This window comes from Piliocolobus tephrosceles, chromosome 15 (genome assembly GCF_002776525.5).
Source record: "Piliocolobus tephrosceles isolate RC106 chromosome 15, ASM277652v3, whole genome shotgun sequence".
In the NCBI taxonomy this organism is placed as follows: Eukaryota; Metazoa; Chordata; class Mammalia; order Primates; family Cercopithecidae; genus Piliocolobus; species Piliocolobus tephrosceles.
In genome coordinates this window covers 31276471-31298008 of record NC_045448.1, presented here as the reverse complement: position 1 = coordinate 31298008, position 21538 = coordinate 31276471, and the positions used below count along the sequence as shown (strand labels likewise).

The following is a 21538-nucleotide window of genomic DNA, read 5'->3' as shown; positions in this document are numbered from 1 at the left end:
ATGCAAATATAACCTTTCATCTCCTCTTCATTAGACATTCCCTACAGGGCAAGTTCATCTCTCTGCTCCAAAATAGTCCTCCAGAATTGACTGCCAATTTGTAGACGAAAGCATGCCCTCCTTGAGCTTTCACCTCCAGGAGTTACCTTGGAATTCCCGCCCTCCAGGGGCTGCCTCAGGACTTTCATTCGCCAGGAGGGTATGTCTAAAGTATGCCTACTTGGCCACTTTTACAATTTATTTTTGCCCAGGAAGGCCCGACTCAGCTGTCCAGTTGATAAGGCACCATGCTATCAGGCAGACCCTTGCTCACTTGCTCCCTTACCTTATAAAAGTGTCTGCTTTCTGCCCCAAAGGGGAAGTGGCACATTGAAAGGCAGGACGTTGTGTGCCCCTCCTCCAAGCTAGCTTCGGAATACATTCACTTTATTGGTATCAGACCTCACTCTTGTCCATGGAACTTTGCATACATTCAGCAACTAACCCACGTTTCAGTTGCATTCGTGTCACACTTCGGTCACGATTTAGCTCTCTGGTACCAGGGGCAGGCTTTGCTTGGTCAGTAGCACAGGGTGTTGCTGTGTTTATTGGATGGATTCCATGGCCCAGACTGAGTAAGGTGGGGGCAAGGAACAACAGGACAAGTGCTCCAGAAATTCCTGTCCGCGGGGCTGACATGGCATGTCTCTGCTTTCCTATTAAATGTTTCCCGGGCTGAGGCATGAGATCTCCCAGGCCCCTGAAACCTGAAAGGGGTCAGGAAGCCAAGGCAGCAAGGCCAGAGGGCACTGCCCGGGAAAGTGACCCACATCTGTCCCCTGAAACATCAGTTCCTCTTTCCAGGGAGATGGGAGTTGTGCAAACATGGAATTCCCACACCTCGCAGATCTCTCCTGGGTGGAGACTTCAAGAAGAAGAGAGGGAAGAGAGGCAGTGTATGGAGAAGGGCAGGAAAGTGACACGTGTGTCCAAGTGGCGGTGAAGAAAGGGCATAACAGACATCTCCCTTTCCTATAAAATAAAAAGATGGGAACTTCACCTACCTCTGCTATTTCCTTCCCATTTCTCCTTCAGCTCAAAGAAAGGTGTGGAGCTGAGAAATGGTCCCTAACCTGCACTTGGCACTCAAGGGCTTTCTCCAGAGCAGGAGAGACCTCTTTGCTTGGCCTTTGTCTGTCCTTCATTTCATGTGAAAGAGAAATGTGTGCTTGCAGAAGGAAGCCCAGGGGCTAGGGGAACATCCTCACTCCAGAGGGTCAGGGAGCTGTGGCTCCACCAGCTTTGCCTGGGTTGGTCACAGGGCCTAGAGAAACTCCAGCCCACTGGGAAGCTGGTTGTTGATGCTGGCCATTGGGTGGCACCAGTGAGCCCTTTCCAGCCCAAGATTCCACCAGGAACCCCAAGTAAGAACCCAGTCCCTCTCCCTCAGCCTCCACTGAATGATGCTCTGTGGCCAGGCAGGTACCAAAGAATAAATGTACTGTATTAACATGAAGACTAATGACCAATGCACTGCAGTAGTAAGCACATCATAGATACATAGAATATTCTCTATATAATCTGAATGTGGATATAAAATAAGTTATACTCATTTAGTTTTCCATCACAGTAGGAACATAGCATACAAAGCGACTGGTTCAGTGGCCATGAAGCAAGCCAAGGGAGAGACCACGGAGGAGGATGTAGGGCATTGAGTACAGTGGGGATTTGCCAAGGACACTGCAGAGTCTCTGGGTACCCTCTAGGGAACAAGGCCCCAGACCTCTCAAGTTAGCCTTTTGAGAATTAGCATGAGGTCCCACTTGACAAGAGACAGTGGCTGCATCTGAGCTGGGATGATTCAGGCAACTGGGTGGGAGGCAGAGCAGGGACAGGCACAAACAGCATCCAGCAGGCCAGCCCACTCTCCTGCTGGTGCTGTTGGATGTCTGTGATGCTGGGAATATGGGGCGCAGAGCCAGAAGGCACGGTTTGCTTCTGTGACACGACAGATGGCCAGACTGATAGCCCACCAAGTGCTGGCCAGCCCTCCTCCCTTGCCAGCCTGTCCTGGGAGGCCGCCGGGGTCCTGCATGCTTTGTTGTTCTCCATAGTTTGTCACTGGGTATCAATGCTGGGATCCTGCACACATCATAGCACAGAGAAGCGTGTGAGGGTCTGAGGCCCTGGCTTTAAATCCTCTCTCCATCACATGTGACTTCTGTAAGTTTCAGAAGGTCGCCTAAACCCTTCTGAGGCTACTCAGCCTCTTCATCTGCAAAATGGGAAGGCTAATGCATACTTACCTGGGACATCAGTGAGGGCCACATAGAATAATGTATATAAAGTGCCTAACATAGCTCCTGGCACGCAGGAGGGGCCGGGTAAATGTGAGTCAAGTATGAATATCTAAACATCACAGGCCAGGTGGAAAGAACATCTAACAAAATCTATGGACTAAAACCACCTTGACTGGTTTCCAGGAGACTACAGGACGGTTTCCTCACTCTTTCTATCAAATTTTTTCTCTTTTCTCTCCCACTCTGGGATTCTTTAAAATGAAACACTGGCAGAGTTCAAAGCAAGGTTTGCCAAAGAAGACAGAGGCTTAGATTAGGAAAGAACAGAGCTCCTGGGCCAATGTCTCTAGAAGACGCTTCCTCTTTCACCTCTCCTCCCTGCAGCTGCCCCCATGCCCTCAGATCTCCTAGCTCCTGAATGGATTTCTTATTAGGAAGCCAAAGCAGGTATGGGAAGCACAGAAAAAGAAGTGAATTGTCTACTAAACGAAAAGTCTTTTCCATCTGCTCAGAGCCCACATGTGGAGGCACTGGGGAATCTGGAGGTGGGTGGGCCATCTGTGCGGGCAAGTGAATTGCCTCAGGTCTCATCCCTGGGGAGTGGCCGGTGAGGGGGGAAGCGGGATGAAGACTCAGGCTTAGACTCTGGGGCCTGGGAGTGCTCTTGTCCTTCTACTAATCTCGAGAACTTGGAGGTGTGCCCAAACAAGTATCAGCTGCAAACGTGGGCATCATAGTCCTCTCTCACCTACAGATCTATGTCAAGATCTGCGCATGTGTGTGTGCATGTGTGTTCGTGTGTGTGTGTGTGTGTGTGTGTGTAGTCACTGCTCCCATCTCCTCCTCTAACACCTGCCCATCTGAATGTCCCCCCACCCCCATCACTCGGCAACTTTCCTCTTGGATGGGGGCAGGAGGTGGGCAGGCAGCTCGTTGGGCAGCTCGTGCCCCTCCAGCTTGACTTTGATGAGGTGGTTGGCCAGTGCAAACTCCTCATCATCCAGCATGCCATCCTTGTCAATGTCGGCCAGCTTCCAGATCTTGCCCAGCACACTGTTGGGCAGCTTGGAGCGCACCATCTCCTTCTTGGCATTAGCGCCTGTGATCTTGCCATCCACCGGCGACAGGGTGTAGAAGATCTCATCGTACATGGGCTTGTCCCTGGCCACCACCCACTCAGCATCATCAATACCTTCTCCAGCCCCCTCCCCATAGCCATGCCCAAAGGGGCCATGCAGGGTGCCCTCGAACGCTCCACCCTTCACCATCTGGATGGGCCGCTGTGACTCCTCCTGTCGCACTAGCACCATGAGCTGGGCAATGTCGTGGGCCAGCATGTCATCCACTACCTCCAGCAGCTTGGTCTTCAGCGGCTGGAACTTGCTAAAGTCCTGGGCCTGCAGCTGGTCCTGGGAAGAGGAGGGGAGAAGATGAAGATAGGATACAATGAAAGGAGAGCCCTCTACTTGTCACGTGCCTCCTATGAACACCAGAATGTTCATAGCCGACCCCTTTCTACAGTGAAAGATGTGTGACCTAGAGGCTCAGCTGATGGACATCACGTGGTAATTGAAGGTATGAGAGAGGAGGCGAATAAAGGCCCACTGGGCTGATGATGGGATTTTTCAGGAGGGAGCAGAAGAGTTGTAGGGGCTGGGGAAGAAAGGGAAATTTAACAAGTATTGGCATGATCTATTTATTTCAATCCCCTTTAATGTCATTCCAGAGAGGAAATCATTATATTTCTCTTTAAGTCAGTTTTGGCTATTGAATCTGTCTCTTGAATGCTGTACCTCTGAGACTGGGTCATGTGGGCCTCTACTTTAATAAGGGTTACACTGTACTTGAAAATCACTGCAAACGCCTGCACTATATTACCTTGGTCACTCCCCCAGCGCCCTTCTGAGGTAGGAAAATCACATTCTATCCCCACTTAGTGAAAACAAAAACAAAAACAAAACAGGACACAGGCTACTAAAACCAAATCATAACAGAAGCCAAAGGTCATCCCCAAATTATGGTTCTTAATCAGGATGCTCATCGGAGTCACCTGAAGATAGTTTTCAAAATACAGTCATGCGCTGCATTACGATGTTTCAGTCAATGAGGGACCACACATACGACGAGGGTCCCAGAAGATAATAAGGGAGCTGGGAAATTCCTGTTGCCTAGTGACATTGTAGCCACTGTACATAACACAACACATTATGTGTTTGTGGTGATGCTGGTGTAAACAAACCCACCACGCTGCCAGTGCTTTAAAAATCTAGCACACACATTTACACAGAGTACCTAATACCGGATAATGATAATGACTATGTTACCGGTTTATGTAAATATTTACTATACTGTACTTTGTACTGTTATTTTAGAGTATATTCTTTCTACTTATTTAAAAAAACGGTAACAGTAAAACAACCCCGGGCAGGCCCTTCAGGAGGAATTCCAGAAGAAGGTATTGTTATTATAGAGATGACAGCTCCATGTGTGTTACTGTCTCTGAAGACCTTCCAGTGGGACAAGATGTGGAGGCGAACACAGTGAAACTGATGATGTTGACCCCGTGTAGGCCTAGGCTAGCGTGGGTGTTTGTCTTAGTCTTTAGCATACGCAAAAATAAAAAAGTAAAAAATATTTTTTTTAAATAGAAAAAACTTATAGAAGAAGGATATAAAGAAAATATTTGTGTATGTAACGTATGTTTCAAGCTAATTGTTACTACAAAAGTCAAAAAGTTTATAGGCCGGGCATGGTGGCTCATGCCTGTAATCCCAGCACTTTGCAAACATTGTACAAACTTCCCAGAAGTTGCAAACATTGTACAGAGGGTAAGTGCTTTGTGCTCAGCACCCACCTCCCTCTGCCCACCTAATGATTGCTACTGTATATTAAGGGCATATAGTCTGTCTGGCTTTGTGCTAAGGGCTTTGCAAATATTATCTCACTGATGCTCACAACACCTGTATAAGGTGTGATTTTGTAGCTTCAGTTTACAGATGAGGAGATGGAGGCTCACAGAGGATCCAGTCAATGTGGTGGTGTGGTTTCCTGCTTGGACCTTTGGGCACAGCTCCCAGCTTTTCTTCTTGTGGCCTATGTGAATGCTACGCTCAGAAAATGCTGAGACCTCAGTTTCTTCTGTAAAAAGGCAGATGCAAAATGCCTCCCTCTGAGGAGTGCTCTGGGGAAAACCGTAAGAAACCGCGTGTGATGGCCACTGGCCCAAGACAGGCACCTGCAATGTGACCCAAAGATGACGAGCTCCCGTGTGCACTTCTGCCTCCCTGAAGCTTGTGTCCCAGGTTGCTCATAAGGGGGACCTCGAATGTAAACTCAAGCACTTTAAGAGCCTGGAGAACCTTGGTCAGGTGACCCATCCCCCTGCACCAGAGATGGTGGGGATGTCAAGCCTGTGGTGGCCGTGACTAGAGAAGGTCATTAATTGGAGGTGTCAGCCCCCCCAACATCACCTAACACACCTGCATCACTGGGGCGGTGGGCTCTGTGTTTCTCCCCAGGCCCAGACATGGCCCCTGTTGGGCCAGTGACAGTCCAGCAGGGAGAGAAGATCCAGGGCCACCGCCTTGCCTACAGATTCTGGGCTGGGTTCTCCTTGGGGGGCTCCAAGAGTGGCCTCCTCCAAACTCAGACTGCTCAGCCAGCTCTCAGGACACTGTCCCTTGTCTTAGAGCCCCCGACCCTCGCTACCTGCATCCTCTTCAGGTTGGGGAAGTCCCCAGGTGAGATCTGGTGCTCCCGCTCGATCCGGCCATAGATTTCGGCCAGGTTGTTCACCAGCTCCTTCTTCTTGTTGTCCTTCCCGAACACTGAGGGCATCTCCTTCTTCAGAGAGCTGATGATGTAGGCGTGGACCTGACAAACAGGACCAGAGAGAAGCCTTCACATCAAGACCCTGGATGGTCCCTTCCTTCTAGGATGGCTCTCACACCATTTCTTCCCCTGCATCCCTCCTGCCTCCTCCTGCTCTTACTTCTGAAATACTTTCTACCTCTACCCTCATGCCTCCACGTTGCTTGCAGGGCTGGGCTGTTTTTCCATGTTACTCGGGCAAGGTGAGGCTGTGGGGAGCTATAGTCAAGGCAGGGTGAGGTGGTCATGTTGCTGCTGCTGAAGACAATACCAAGAGCTGACATTTGCTGAGCCTCTCTGAAGGTGCTAGACATTATGATGAGGGCTTTGAGACTCTTTATTTCACTTTATCCTCCAACAACCCCTTCATTTTACAGATGCAGACAGAGGCACAGAGAGACTAAAGGCCTTGCCAAGGCTGGGAATCCCACAGACAGGAAACAATGGAGTCAGTTCCAATCTGGCCATCTGACCTCAGAGCTTGTAACCATGGCTCCCGCACTGTCCTGCCCCTTGGTGTCACACATATGATGCAGTGGCTGCAGGACACTCTCCAGCCCAGCTGCTGAAGGCAGCAACCCTCAACTCCTGCTCCTGAACTCTTGGCCCCTGCCCAAGTTGCCTACCTTCCAGGGGGCTGCCTCACCTTGGCCAGCCTGGCCCTTTTGATGAGGTCATTGAGCTTGCGCAGGGCAGCATTTCGGGGCAGACTCTGGATGTCCCTGAATAGGTCCTGTTCCTCAGCCTCAAAGAGCTTCCGGTTGTCAGGGATGAGGAGGGGGTGGGACCAGAAGGAGCCGATGTAGACCCGGATCACCTCTGGGGTGTTCACGATCTTCCCCAAGGACCACATGAGGGCCCCGTACACCCGCATCAGCTGCTGCGTCTCGATCTGGTCAGCTTTGTTCAGCACCACCCGCATCTTGTCCTCGTGGTTCTTGAGGGCTTTGATGACTTCTGAGAACTCATCAGAGATGTCCAGTTTGTGGGCATCGAAGAGCAGAATGATGCGGTCAACCCGCTCGGCAAACCACTCAAGGACAGCTGCAAAGTCATACCCTGCCGGCAGAGGGACAATCAGGGGCTGGGGCCTTTGGGGTATAGGGTAGGGGTTTGGAGAAGCAGTCGGGTATGGTAGAAATAACACAGTCTTGGGAGTCAGATCTAAGTTTAAATCCTGGTCCCTTCACATTTTAACTGTTTGGACTCCAGCAAATTACCCAATGTCTCATATAATTTTTTTCATCTAAAAGTACTATTAAATCCTAAAATAATATAAATACCTAATTAATAGAACTGTAAAGGTTAAATACTCTTAGAATCTAGCACTTAGTAGGTGTTCAGTAAATGCTAGTCACTTTTTTTTTTTTTTTGAGACGGAGTCTCACTCTGTCACCCAGGCTGGAGTGCAGTGGCACTGTCTCTGCTCACTGCAACCTCTGCCTCACGGGTTCAAGCTGTTTTTCTGCCTCAGCCTCCTGAGTAGCTGGGATTACAGGAATGTACCACCATGCCCGTCTAATGTTTATATTTTTAGTAGAGATGGGTTTAATTATGTTAGCCAGGCTGAGTCTTGAATTCCCGACCTCAGGTGATCCGCCTGTCTTGGCCTCCCAAAGTGCTGGGATGACAGGTGTGAGCCGCCACCCCCAGCCAGCTACTGTGCCTGGCCTAGTAACTCTTATTAACCTCATTATTTCCATAAGACACAGCCACTATCCAGCTCCCTTATCCATGCGTGCTGTATTTAGCAGCCTGCTGGAAAAGAAAGTCTGGACACAGAGACTCAGAAATTCTTTCTAAGGTCTGGAAACAATGAAACAGTAAAAAGTAGATACTGATGATGGTTCAGACCATGCCTATCACTGGTCTGGAAGAAATCTGCAATTCTGTCATAAAAACATATTCTTCTCACTCAGGCTCTTTCCTTTGTAATCAGCTGCAGCACAAAATTCCCAACTCTTGAAACCACAGGGGGTTTCTTCCTTAGGATGTGACTGGAACTCTGGCCACCCGCACCTTGGTTATCTAGCACTAAGCTGCTTGAGGTCAGACTGGTTCCAGGAGCCCCAGAGAAGTTGTTCTGCTCAATCCGCAGTAGCTGTGGATTCAGTAGCGGCTGAAGCAGGAGGGTAGACCAACAGTCTGTCCATTCCCTGACACCCAGAGCCCCAGTAGGTCTTACCTCTGTGTCTCAGGCTCCTCTCACATAAAATAGGAAGACAAGAGATAAGGAAGTGGGCTCAGAGAAGTCAGGTGATTTGTCCAAGGGCACACAGCTCATGAGCAGCAGCAGTGGCCTGAGGATGGAGGTGTCTGGCTTTCCCATTCTGAGTCTGAGCAGGGTTCTCAGCCTCTCCTCCTGTTACTCCCCCATGGCATACCTCTGGCACCGAGGTAGGAGCCCTTTCTTAGAAACTAAAGTGATCAACCACCTTGGCTCCCCATAGCACAAGGGTTCCAAGGCGACACACACTGGGGACCCAAAGCTCATTGTCACCACCCAATGAGAAACCAAATCATTAGGACAAAGCCTGTCCTGCCTTACAGAGGGAGGCTAGAGACCAGGCAAGATCATCAGGCAACTGCCTTGTGAGTGAGTCAGACTTAAGAAGCTCTGACTGTCTATAACAGGGGTCCTAACTCAGCCTGCATCAGAATCCCCCATAGGGCTTCTTAAAACCCAGATGGTTGGACTCCATCCCCAAAGTTTCTGATTCAGTAGGTCTGGCGCAGAGCATTTCTAACAAGCTCCCAGGAGATTCTGATGCTGTTGGTCCAAGGGCCACACTTTGAATACCACTGGTCCATAAAAATAACAATAGCATTCAAAAGGTGTTCAGCACTGACCTAAGTACTTTATAATCATTAATTCCTTTAATCCTCACGATGACTCTATACAGGGTCATTAGATGCTAATATCAGCCCCACTTCTCTGAGGAGTAACCAGAGATACAAACGGATAAAGGAACTTGTCTAAGGTCACCCAGCTGGTAAGCAATGGGCTGGGGACTCAAGTCCAGGAAGGCGGCCCTGGAGTCAGTGCTATGAACCACTGCACTGAGTTGGTTTTCAAAGGCTGTCATTTCAGGCTAAGTAGCAGGCATCGACGGGGTGGGGGATGAGAATGAATGGAGCCAACAGAGCTAGGTTTAAAAAGTCCTTCCCCCACCCTGTGGCATCTAGTGAACACCCCAGTGGGGTACATATTTAGGACATGTGGAGGCACTGCCACAGGGGGTAGGGGGATGGGATCAACATGGTGGGGAAAACTTGCTGCCCTAAAGCTTCCTGGAGGACCCCTGTAATGTTTTTCTGGGGTCTGTAAGATAATTCCAACAAAGGAAGGTCAAACCCTCCTTTGGTTACCCGGATGCCGGCACTACTCCACGTTCAACTCCTCTGTCTTTGGTAATGAAGTGCTTCTAAGCATTCCTGTTCCCATGTGATTTTCTCCAAGATCTGTCAGCTGCTCAATTAATATACATCTCAACTAACACACAAGTCTTCTTCCCCTGCTCCTGTGGGGGTAGATGAGGCTATGAGGAGCTTAGCAATCAATGGTCCAACTCCCTGATTTACAGATAGGGAAACTGAGGCTCAGGAAGGGGCAGAGCTGGCCCAGTATCTCCAGGTACCACCCTGAGGACAGTCCCTGCTTGGTGCATCATTGAGGGCTTGGTGTGAACTAGATTTTGCCTTCTCTTTCGAAGACAGGTGCCCTGTCTCGGCTCAGAGACAAGGCCCAGGAAACTGCTTCAGAGGCTGCTCTGCCCAGTAGGCAGGGGCACCATCAACCCTCCCTCGGAGATGTTCACGCAAACTCTCTGAGGTTAAGTGACTCAGCCAATACCACCCATGAGACAGACCCCTAGCTCTCCAACTCCAAGTTCAGCGCTTGCTGCGGACAGCAAGACGTTCATGTCATTATCTCATTTCACCCTCATGACACGCTCTGAGGCAGGCAGCGCAAGGAGTATCGTTCTCACTTCCAGGGGAGGAAACTGATGTTCAGAGAGGAGAGAGTCAAACAGCTGGCGAGTGGTGAGGCCAGATGACCCAGCTGTCAGCCATCCTGCCATTCCGCACCTGGCCGCTCCCTGCCTCCCTCTCTCCTTCCCTCCCTGGCACGAGGGCCAGCCAGCTCCTCACTGGAGCCTGGGAGCCCTTAGCATTCCCACTCCAGGTGAAGCCTGCAGCCTGCACTGCACTATTCCCCTCTTTCCTACAATCCTCTGTCCCTCCTCCCCTCCCCAGGGATGGCTCCAGCCTATTTTTATCTTCCCTTCAGCACAGCCCATGGCAAGGCTGCTGTCACCTCCCAAAGGCAGTCCCTCAGAGCTGTGGGTGGGGAGGGGCAAGAGGGCTAAGAAAATCAGGGCAGCCTGAGCCCCCTGCCCCAATCCCCACCTCTGCAAACAGCTCACAGCAGGAGGGGAGCAGGGCCCCTCCACAACTCCCTGCCAGGCCTCTGGCCTTCTGCTGCTCCTTATTCCCCAATCTGGATTCCAGCTGTGGCAGTGCAGGCCGAAGGAGGGGCTGCTGGGAGGGCTAAGACTGAGCTGCAGCTCCATCTCACCTGTCCAGCAAATCTCAGCCCCAACGCATTGGCTCAATGGCTCAGAGCAAGCTAAGGCAGCCAGGGCAGCCAGTGTTGAGTCCTATGCTGACAAGGTAATGGAGGTTTATAGAGGGTGAGAGACAGGTCCAAGGCCATGCAATGCTGGGGGTCAGAGCCAAGACCTGAACTCCAAATTCAACTCTTGCACTGTAGTCATGCCTGCACTAGGCTGGGGTAAACAAAGGCACCAGAGAAGCTGCAGAGAAGAGGCTCTGTCCCTGCAACTTTGCTGCAATCCCTGGTGACACCAGCGATGTAAGAGAAGGCTGTGTCTGCAAAGCTTGAGGGGCAGCAACATGTCCATGCTGCCAGAACAGGACAGACCCTGCTCACCCCTGTCCCTGCCCTTGGTGGTCTTGTAGCATCACGCATGCTCCTGTTCTGCTCTTCAGCTCACTGAAATCATCCTCACTGCACCGGGAGCTGGGCAGGGCAAGGGCAGCACCTCACCCTTCTGGGCTTCCCCTGCACCCAGCACGGTGTGTGGCACACAGCAGGGTGCACTATCAGCATTTGCTGAACGGAAGTGAAATGGGAGCCCTGTTCCACGTTTTGCATCTGGGAGACAGGAAATGAGTAATCTCCGGGCCTCAGTTTTATGCTCGAGGAATCAGTGACTCAGTCGTAGGGTTATTGTGAGGATCTAAACAAATCAGAGGATGCAGGCGAAACTGCCGAGCTGTGACCTTGGCTGTTCTTACTGCCCTGCTGTTTTTTATAAAGCACTCCTTCTAAGCCCTAGTTTCTATGAGATGGGATGTGCTCTGCAGGGGTCACCAGAGGAGCACTGGCCTGGGTGAGCCCACCTCTCATTTCTGCTTAGCCACTAACTTACTGTGTGTCCTTGCGCAAGCAGTCTCCCCTCTCTAGCCCTCTGTCTCTTTGCCTGTCAAATCAGGGGATTGAGCTGGACAACCTCCGAGCTTCCTTTCTCGGTCCCCAATTCTCTGCATCTGAGACCAGAGGTGTGAGGGTGGGGAGTACAGTAGGATGGATGGAGATTAGATACAAGGAACCCTTTGCAGGCACAGCAAGAGAAAGAAGCTGCAGACCGCTGTCTTATAGTCCTCGGCATGCCTGTGTGAAGTCTGCCTCTGCCTGAGGACAGGCCAAGGGCTTCTGGGAACTCTTTCTATGATTTTTATAAGCAGAGGCCTCCTACTTGCTCTGGCAAGCTGCTATCCAATTACAGACTCAATAATGCCAGAAGCTTCCAGCCAGGTGCGGCGGTGAAGACCATGACCATCAAGCAATGAATGACTCCATGGGTTCCTCTGAAGCTCAACCTCCCTGCTCCTGGCTAACCCTGAAACTGTGTCACCTGTAGGGTGGATATTTAGTTGTTCACTTGGCCTGGACTTAGGAGAAGATCTAGGAATGGTGGTATCTCAAAGGTATGGACGGGACCCAGTAAGAAAAAGGGTATGGTAGAGGATTAGCTTTCTCATTTGGCAAATCTGAACTTCAGTTTTCTCAGCTGCAAAATGGGGATAACAAATGACTGAATGAGGAGTCTGTGGTAGAGTTGAATCAGGGCTCTGTGGTAGAGCCGTGACAACATGATCTGACAGCAGAGACTGCCTCAGCAGCTGTGGTGAGCGCCATGGCCTGTGACAGGCCCCCTTCCCCTCTCTGATCCCAGCAATGGCTCTGAGCCCCACAACAGTAGCTCTTGAGCACCTGCGGCAGCCCAGGGGTTCATGAAATATGGACTAGTGAGTCGGGGGAGATTCAAGTGCTGAGAGAGCAGAGAAGCTGCCCTTCCTGGACTTCATAGCACAAGTCTGTTGGCTCTAAGAGGTCTAGTCAGCCAGCTCTGGGCCTGGAGACTGGGCAGCCTGCAGGGATCTGTAGTCTCCTCCAACCCGAGGGTCCAGAGGACTGGAAAGAAAGCACTTTGAAGTAATGCCAGGCAGGAGGAAATCGATCAGACAAATGCAGTAAAGAAAGCCACCCCTTCATCACCCGCTGGCTTCCTTTGTGGTCTGACATGCAGTGCCGGGGCCCTCACAGGGCAGCACACTTCTTTGGGTTTCCAGCCAAATGACCTCATTTGCTCTTCGTAATTCTCTGTATTCCAGGAGGTAAGTAGGGCATACACATCTTACAGGACGGACAGGGAATCTGAACACAAAGAGATTAAGGGGCTTGCCCAAGCTCACACAGCCAGGTGGTGGCAAACTCAGGTCTGGAACCCAGCTCCTTGACTTGCAGCCCACGTTCTCTTTCTATAATAGCTCACAGCCATGTAAGCCTGAAGCTCAGAAGCTGGGCCCTCAAACCAGGCACTTACTTGTGGTGGGTACATACAAAAACCCCATCCTTCCTCCCAAAAATCTCTGTCAAGATTGAAAGACATTTGAGCAAAAGAGGAGTAACAAGGCATCAATTTCCAAAATGTGGGAAGAGTTTGGCTGACAATGGGGAAGAAATGCCACATTAGATGTTTCCCAGAAGTAACAGCAAAGAGCGGCCCGAGCAGATGGTCGGCAAGGCCGTTTGAAGGGCGTCAGGACTCAGCTGCTCTGCCCAGGCACGGGAGTGCCCACACAGGTGTGCCTGCACCGGCACGTAGTCTGGGAAGACCCGGAGGCCTTTAAGAGCACGCTCTGCTCCAATGAGGGTGCCCTGGACGGGCTAGGAATGTGAGGCTGCAAGGATGAGCCCAGATCTGCCAAGGTCTGAGCCCTAAAGACCCCTAGAGGAAACTTGGAGATGAGAGGTTTGCCCTCATTCCTACCCGCTGCGCTCTTCCCGGGCAGGTGATGATAATGTGCTGAGAAGCCACTGGACCAGGAATAGGGAGACCAGAGTTCCCAATCTAGGTGTGTGATCTGGGCAAATTTTCAAGCTGCTCTGGCCCTACTGAGCTCACCTGTGCGGGAAGGGGCCTGTGAGGAGGAGGTTCAAGCTGTGCAGTCTGTGATGTGAGCACAAAGCCCCGCCCTGCTTTCCTAAGGTGGTGCCTGTGGGGATTTCTAGCTGGGAAGCAGCCAGGAAATGTGGTTCCTAAGCTGAAGACACTCAGCCTTCTGGAGCCCTCCCACTCCTCCTGCATCCTCACTTCTTCCCAGTAATGAGCCAGGGCCGGGGCACATCCTGCCACTTCCAGGAACCACCTCCCTGCCTGCCTCCCCTGCCCACCCCAACGCATCTGCATCCAGAGACAAGTGCTGGCCCAGGACCTCCTAGAATCAGCGTCCCGGGCACCCCACCCTTCTTCCTACAAGACACACCGCGCCCCAGGCCCAGTAGAGGGTCCACACCCTGAGCAAGGACGACCCTTTGCCACCCTAGTCCAGCCTGGGGCCCGAATGCTCCTTCCTGAGAAGCCTGAGGTCTTAGAGCCCTTAGAAGCAGCTCACTTTGCAGAACAGGCAGTCTAATGTGGCCAGTCGGGGTCTCTGTGCCGACTTGATAACCATGCCGCTTTTTATCTGCTGAGACACAGCCCTGCGCCAGGTATGAGGCTCAGTGAGCAGAAGGTGGGCTCAATTTCAGGCTCTAGACGCCCTCGTGCAGGACATAGTTGGCAGGACTATCCTGGGAGCAAGGGTGTCTGGTCCTGGCCTGGGCTGGCTGGAGTAAGACGAGAAGCACCCAGTTTGCTCTGTGGCCAAACCCAGAGCTCTTGGAGCCCCAGGCAAGAAGCCATGAGAGAGCAACTTTGGTTCTAGGCACACATTTGTGTGTGTGTGTGTGTGTGTGTATGTGTGTGCACGGTGGGCGGGGGGTGCTGTGGGGAAGACGGGAGTCGTGTATATGTGCGGGGTATGTGTGATGAGTGTGTGTGCATGTGTGAGTATGGATGTGTGTATAAATGGAGGTATGGGTAGGGGAGGGTCTATGCGTGTCAGTTTAAACTGGAACCATGTGTTCTAAGGCCAATTGTGAGAAAGAAAGGGGTGGGGCTCTGCACCCTGGAAACTTTCCTCATTTAGGGTACCACAGATAACTGAGGTGTCTGACGCCCTTCCCCCAACTGTCCTGGTCTCCTCAGGGTGCTGAGGTCAGCACGGCCCCAGGCACCGGCAGCCCAGTTCCTAGTTCTTGTTTTTGACACAGGCTGCTTTTGCCAACAGCTGCATTGACAGTCTGGACTCAGGAAAGCGGAAAACAGACTGGCCTGCAAAGCCACTCCTGGGCCCATCACTTCTCCCAGAGGTAGGGGGACCTGGTGCTTAGTCAATGCGGGGTGGGAGGCATTAGGAAGTGCAGGCAAGAACACCAAGGACCTGATTTGCTTAAGGCAGTCACTGAGGTCCAAAGACAAAGGCAGCAGAGAGGTAGTGAAACCCCATCTCTACTAAAAAATATAAAAATTAGCTGGGTGTGGTGGCACACACCTGTAGTCCCAGCTACTCGGGAGGCTGAGGCAGGAGAATCGCTTGAACTTGGGAGGTGGATGTTGCAGTGAGCCGAGATTGCTCCACTGCACTCCAGCCTGGAGACAGTCAAAAAAAAAAAAAAAAACAGAAATAGGAAAAGAAGGGAATAGGATAGGAACTGAGGAAGGCAGGAGTCCCTGGGAACCAGCCTTCCACAGACAAGTGCACAGGCTGTGCACTGCACAACTACAAGGGAAACCATTCAGACAGATTACTCTGGGATTGTATGATAGGTAGGGCCAAGTGACAAGGAGGGAGGGAGGAAGGTAGCTCATGGTGATCCAGACCCAGGGCTATGGCCCGTGTTTTCATACGGTCTATGGACCTCACAAGAAGGCTGTGGGATGCATACCATTACCCCTTGTTACACATGGGGACACTGAAAATGTGACCTGTTGAGACACACAGAGGTTCTAAAGCCCAGAACTCTGAACTCCTGGTACAGTGTCCTTGGAAACCGCAGAGGCTGGAGTCCTCTCTGGACCTGCTGGTCAGGCTGCACCGGCCTTGCAGTTATACATGTGCACATCCCCCAGGGAGCTCACCCTGGGAAGGGATGGCTTTGCTCAGCCTTCCTGGAGGAGTCCTGAGCTGCCTGAGTGAAACAGCAAATCCCTTTCAGTCCTAAACGCAGGGTGAACCCCAGATGAACCACTTGGAGATGGGAATAGGTGGGTTGGGAGAAGGGGGGTGCTCAGGGAAACAAACCAAAGCAAGACAGAGAAAGCACCCGTGCTGTCCCTCCACAGGGCCCTGAACAGGGAGCCAGGTGCTTACAGCGTGCGTGCGGGCTGGAAGGAGGGGGCTCAGACGTCCCTATTTTCCCAGGCCAGGGGTTCCAGCTCCCTATCACCTCTACCATACAGCCCAAAGATAAGGAGCCAGGGGATCAAGTCTTCCAAGACCCCCTTCCCAGGGTCCACTGTGATGTCCCAGAATTCACAGGCCACTAATTACAGGAACTGCTAATACGGTTTCCCAAGTACCTCCTGACTCAGCTGCTTCATTTCCCCTCTTCTTCCTAGGTCTCACCTCCTAAGCAAAGCAAGAGGTGGTGAGGAGGGAGGGCAGGGCTTTCCTGCTCAGGATATTCAGCCTCCCCTCTCCCTCCCACCTGCGACAGGATGAGGACTCCAGGCTGTGTCTTCCCTGGAGGGCTGACTGGGGTTAACCTGGCCCTTGAGCAGACTGCTGACCTGGACAGCCTCTCTCGCTGTCTTCCCTCTGCACTCCCAGCCAGGGCAGGCTTGGTAGCTCACACACAGCCATAGTGTAGCCCCAAAGAGCTGAGCCTGGCCCTGCATCACATGCCTGCCCTCATCAGAAAAGAGCTGCTCTCTGCAGAGAGGACACCAGGCAGCTCACAAGGGCACTGGACAGAAGCCCAGGTCTGGCACTAGTGGCCTGCACCTGGGCCAAGGGCCTGCGCCACTTGGGCCTCGTCAATACACAGCTGCAGGAGCACTGGCCTGTCACACCATGAGGCTGTGACCTCTCCTCTGAGGGGTCTGAGGTGAACAGTGCTGGCCTGGGCAGGCCATGCTCTTGCAGGAAGAGCAAAGGTTTCTGGGACCCACTATGGTGGCACAGACACGGCAGGGTGGATCTGTGTCCCAGCCGGAGCCACAGAGCACAGAGGGTAAAGGCACATGCAGACAGTCGCCTACCTAGGTCCATTCAGGCAAGAGTTCTAGCTGCTTCCCAGAGATCCCCAGCGGTTCAAAGTCCTCCCTTACCCAGAGTCTGACTTCCGAGTGCTCATGTGGCTCCAGCCCTGGCAACTAGCTCCAATATTGGGGTGGATGTGGCATCATCTGATTTTCTTGTCGGAGATACAACACATGGCACAGAAAGGGTAGGGGGCCATGCAGGACACTCAGCAAACTGTGGCAGGACAGGCTGGGGGTGGGGGCCCAGAGCAGTTGTTTTTAGCTTTTGACAGCATCTGCCTAGCATTTCAGAGTTAGAAAAAAGAAAACAGGCCAGGTGCGGTGGTTCCCAACTGTAATCCCAGCACTGGGAGGCCAAGGTGGGCGGATCACAAGGTCAGATCGAGACCATCCTGGCCAACATGGTAAAATTCCATCTCTACTAAAAATACAAAAAATTAGCTGGTGTGTGGTGGTGCATGCCTGTAATCCCAGCTACTCGGGAGGCTGAGACAGGAGAATCGCTTGAACCCAGGAGGCAGAGGTTACGGTGAGCCGAGATTGCGCCACTGCACTCCAGCCTGACAACAGAGTGAGACTCTGTTTCAAAAAAAAAGAAAACAACGATGATGATGATGATGATCTATAATACCTCATGGTTACTAGGTGCTTGCTATGTGCCAGCCAGAAGAGGCTTTTCATCTAAAGCATTTCTTTTAATCTTCAAACAACTCTATAAGATGGATAGTACTATTTCCACCCCACCTGCACCTGCCACCCCACACCATTTTTCTGATAAAGTAACTGAAATAAAGAAACCTGCCAAAGATCACTGTGCTGGAAGTGGCAGAGGCAGGCTTAGAACCCTGCCAGCCTGACTCCAGAGTTCTGTCTTCTAACCACCACACCAGGCGACCTCCTTTAATGAGCGATTACTCCGTGTTTTTCTGGACAGAACAGTTTTCGAAGTGCTTTCACTACCTGATTCCCTCCTCTTATGACCCAGAGCACTGACACCATTGAGCTGAATTTCTCGGTATGCCTTTGGCTGCCCTGCAGAGCTGCAAGCTCCCCAGGAACTTAAGAAGCAAGCCAGGGTCAGGGCCATAGAAGGTGCCTCTTGTAGCATGAATAAACCCAATGAGGTGAGGCTGATATTGATGTCTTCATTTTACAGATGAGAAGACTGAGGCCAGCTGTCTCCTGAGCTACAGCGGACCTGAATTCCTCTCCTGACCCCTGCCTAGGACTGCCCCAGGTAAAACGATCCCATACAGCACAGGAGAAGTGCCGGTTCGCCAAGGTACAGCATAGCCCTGGGTGCTTCTCTTCTGGTATGTAAGAGAGTGAACATGCCAGAACCATGGAGCCCATAGCCAACACCTCTCAGGCAGGCTGCTTACCCCGGCTGATCCTCTGCTTCTCCCCGGAGAGGATGCCTGGTGTGTCGATGACGCTGATGCTCTCCAGCACAGGGTTGGGTAGCTGGGCACACACGAACCTGCATGGGCAGAGGAAACCTGGGTGAGTACTTGCCCGCCTTTTGTGACCCAGCCCCATGACTCCAACTACCTGTCTTGTCTCTCTCAGGTGAGCTGCAGGTGCATCCTGAAATGTTCAGTTCACCATGGGCTTGCCCAGTTCAGGGCGTGGCTGACAGCTGACCCAGGGCTGAACCCCAGTTCTCCTGCCTCTCCCCACATCCAGTGTTAGAGTGCCCTGCACCCGGGTGTGTTTGGTGAAATGCTTTGTGACCAGCAGGGCTATTCCATAGCAACATCCCATCTTCATGTGTGATCAAAGCCTGGTTCTAATTCTTATGGCCCCAAGTCCTTAGTTTGTCCTTGGTCAGCTATCTCCCTGCCTTGAGTAACTCCACTTAGCTTGGCCCTTTCTAGGAACCTCAGCTTTTTTAGATAGTCAATGAGAAGACACCCTGCCTGGTCTTCATATGAGCCCCTAGGGACCAGCAGGGCAGGAGGGACTTCAAGGATCTGTCCCAAGCCATCACTGCACAGAGTCAGGGTCTGAGGATCCTCCTTCTGATTTGATCCTCGTGGGCAAAGTGGCTGTGCTTCCCTGTAGATGTCCTCATTTGTACATAGAGTATCATTCAACAGTAACTGAAGCCCTACTCTGTGCAAGATAGCAGGCTGGGTGCCATGGCCAGAGGATTACAAGCCTGGCTGGCTTAAAATGCAGACTCCCAGGTGGCAGGCCAGAATCCCAGCCCCAAAAGTAGATCTCACTCAGGATCTATGCTTTGAGGAAGCTCCCTGGATGATTGTGAGGCAGTCATGGTTCATGCTTGCCAAATCTTGCTGTGGGGGACACTAAGATGTCCAGACCTCGATCCCTGTCTCCAAGGAGCACAGCCTGGTGCAGGACAGGAGGCCTACACATGGACAACCAGAATACACAGTGCAATGGGACAAGCACCCTGAGAGAAGTCAGATTAAGTGTTTGGAAAATTCAAGGCAGAAGAAATGGCTTCCAGGGAGGGCTTCCTGGAGGAGTAGGCACTGGAGCTGGCCTTGAAGAATGGGAACCACCCAGGAACATTTATCTGGACATCTAAAGGCCAAAATCTCTATTAGGATAGCAGTCAGGTGTTATTCAAGAGAAGCGAGGGAAGGGGAGCAAACAAGGGGTGTGAAATAAGACCACTCAGCAGCGCAGAGACAGGAACCTGGAAATCTAAAAGGTGCAGCACCTTGTGCGGACTGCAGTGAAGCCGGTGGCACGTGCAAGAGGGCTCCCATCATCCCTGTTGTCGTTTCAATGGACATGGCTGGCAGACCCCCAGCCAACCTAAACAACCTAAAGTGGAGCAACCACCACTTTAGCTGCTGCGTGCTCCTGGAGAAAATCTCAGAACCTCACGATTTCATAGGTGCCTGCAGTAAGCCACGTTCTTTCATCATTCTTCTCTGGCAATGCATATTTTCTCTCTCTTTCTCTCTTCAGTATTTTCCGCTGGGAATGTCCTCTTTTTTTTACATTTTTGGTGTCACTTCACTCATTAACGTCAGGGTCAAATGGCAACTTTCCCACAAAGGCCTCGTCAGCCCTGCTCTTCCTCTTGCCTGGGTTTTCACTGGCTCTCTCCAAGCCTGTGTCCACTGGACTGGATCAGCCTTATATTCCCCCACAAAACAGAGCCCAAGGCCGCTAGGGGCCTGGTATCTGTTGAAATAAAACATGAATTCTATCCCTTAGCAAGGCACCTGGGAGGGAGGCAGGAGACACAGCCCCTCCTGTGGCCACATTTCTTTCCTTTTCAATGTCTGCTCTCCAGGCCAGACACAAGGTCACTCTGGAAATGCAGGATCTTGTCTGAGTCACCTTCATTTTACTCACTGAAATCACAAATATAGAGAGAGATTCCTGAGCCCTTAATAGTATCACCTTTTACGTGCATGTTACTTGTTTCACAACACCTTCCTACATATTTTCTTTATACTTTTTTTTGTAAAATACATGCACATGGTAAAAAACAAACAAACAAAAAACAACCAAAACATGGTCCAGCAAGGCATAAAATGAAATAGGAAGGTGTTCCTCTTCTCCATCTTTCTGCCCTGCTCCATTCTACTCCCTAAATGGAACCACTGTAAGCCGGTTACAGGCTCACACCTGTAAACCCAGCGCTTTGGGAGGCCAAGGTGGGTGGATCACTTGGGGCCAGGAGTTCGTGACCAGCCTGGCCAACATGATGAAACCCTGTCTCTATTAAAAGTACAAAAATTAGCCGGGCGTGGTGGCACATGCCTGTAACCCCAGCTATTCAGAAGGCTGAGGTGGGCAAATTGCTTGAACCCAGGAGGTGGAGGCTACAGTGAGCTGAGATCACGCCACTGCACTTCAGCCTGGGCAACAGAGCAAGACCTCATCTCAAAAAAAAAAAAAAAGTAACCACTCTAAAGAATTATATATTTTTTCCTTTCTCTCTCAAATTTTCTTCACACAACATTTGCAGGATTAGATTATGGCAATTTACATTTTATGACTTTCTAGATGAAGATAATAATATTCAAAGAGGTGTCTTTACTTAAAGTAAACCACCCTCACCCAACCTCACCCACACCTCCTGGTTTCAATAAATTTAACAATGGAGTTAATGAGACTTGCTGGGTTTGATTAAGGACATAAGGGTGTTCAGCTTTCAGGAATACACCCAGCATATGATGGCAATCTCTTAAATTCTGTTATCATAATAGGCTATACGCTATTACATATAATACAATACACTATATCATTATAAGCACATAAGCACAATTATCCCAAAACGGCATTATTCACTAAACCTGTACTCCTCTCTTGTGATGAGCCCAGTTTCCTTCTGTCTCTCCCCGGCTCTTCCCGCCTCTCCCCTGGGGTCTAGCTCCTCCTCTCTGCCTTCAGATAGGACGATGCTCCTCAGCTGACTCACCAGCATTGCAAACTCAACCTGTCCAAAATCAAATTCATTGCCTACCCCCTTGCTCAGATATCCCTGCTTCTCTTCAGCTCTGGCGATTCATTCTCCTGAATCATGCTCATCCCACCCCCTCCATTTCTGCATTTTAGCATTTTGGGCATCCAGGACCTCTTTACTCAGTTCCAGGTATGAGAGACACCCCTGGACTCCAGGACGCCTGCTCCGCTGCACCTTACCACCACGACCTCCTCATTCTTCCTAAACGGACCTCGGCTTCATTCCCAGGTATGAGAGACACCCCTGGACTCCAG

General features: G+C 51.2%; 1 protein-coding gene across 1 annotated transcript in view; it reads right to left on the bottom strand.

The window, feature by feature from the left end:
- Nucleotides 1-412: 412 nt before the first annotated feature.
- The window catches only part of EHD3 (EH domain containing 3), a 34542-nt gene continuing 13416 nt past the window's right edge, over nucleotides 413-21538 (bottom strand). The window contains exons 3-6 of the mRNA XM_023217305.2: nucleotides 18211-18308; nucleotides 6796-7208; nucleotides 5988-6152; nucleotides 413-3688 (exon numbers count right to left, since the gene is read on the bottom strand). Of these exons, the coding sequence (XP_023073073.1) occupies nucleotides 3161-3688; nucleotides 5988-6152; nucleotides 6796-7208; nucleotides 18211-18308 (1204 nt within the window). The 3' untranslated portion in view covers nucleotides 413-3160. The remainder of the gene's footprint in view (nucleotides 3689-5987; nucleotides 6153-6795; nucleotides 7209-18210; nucleotides 18309-21538) is intronic.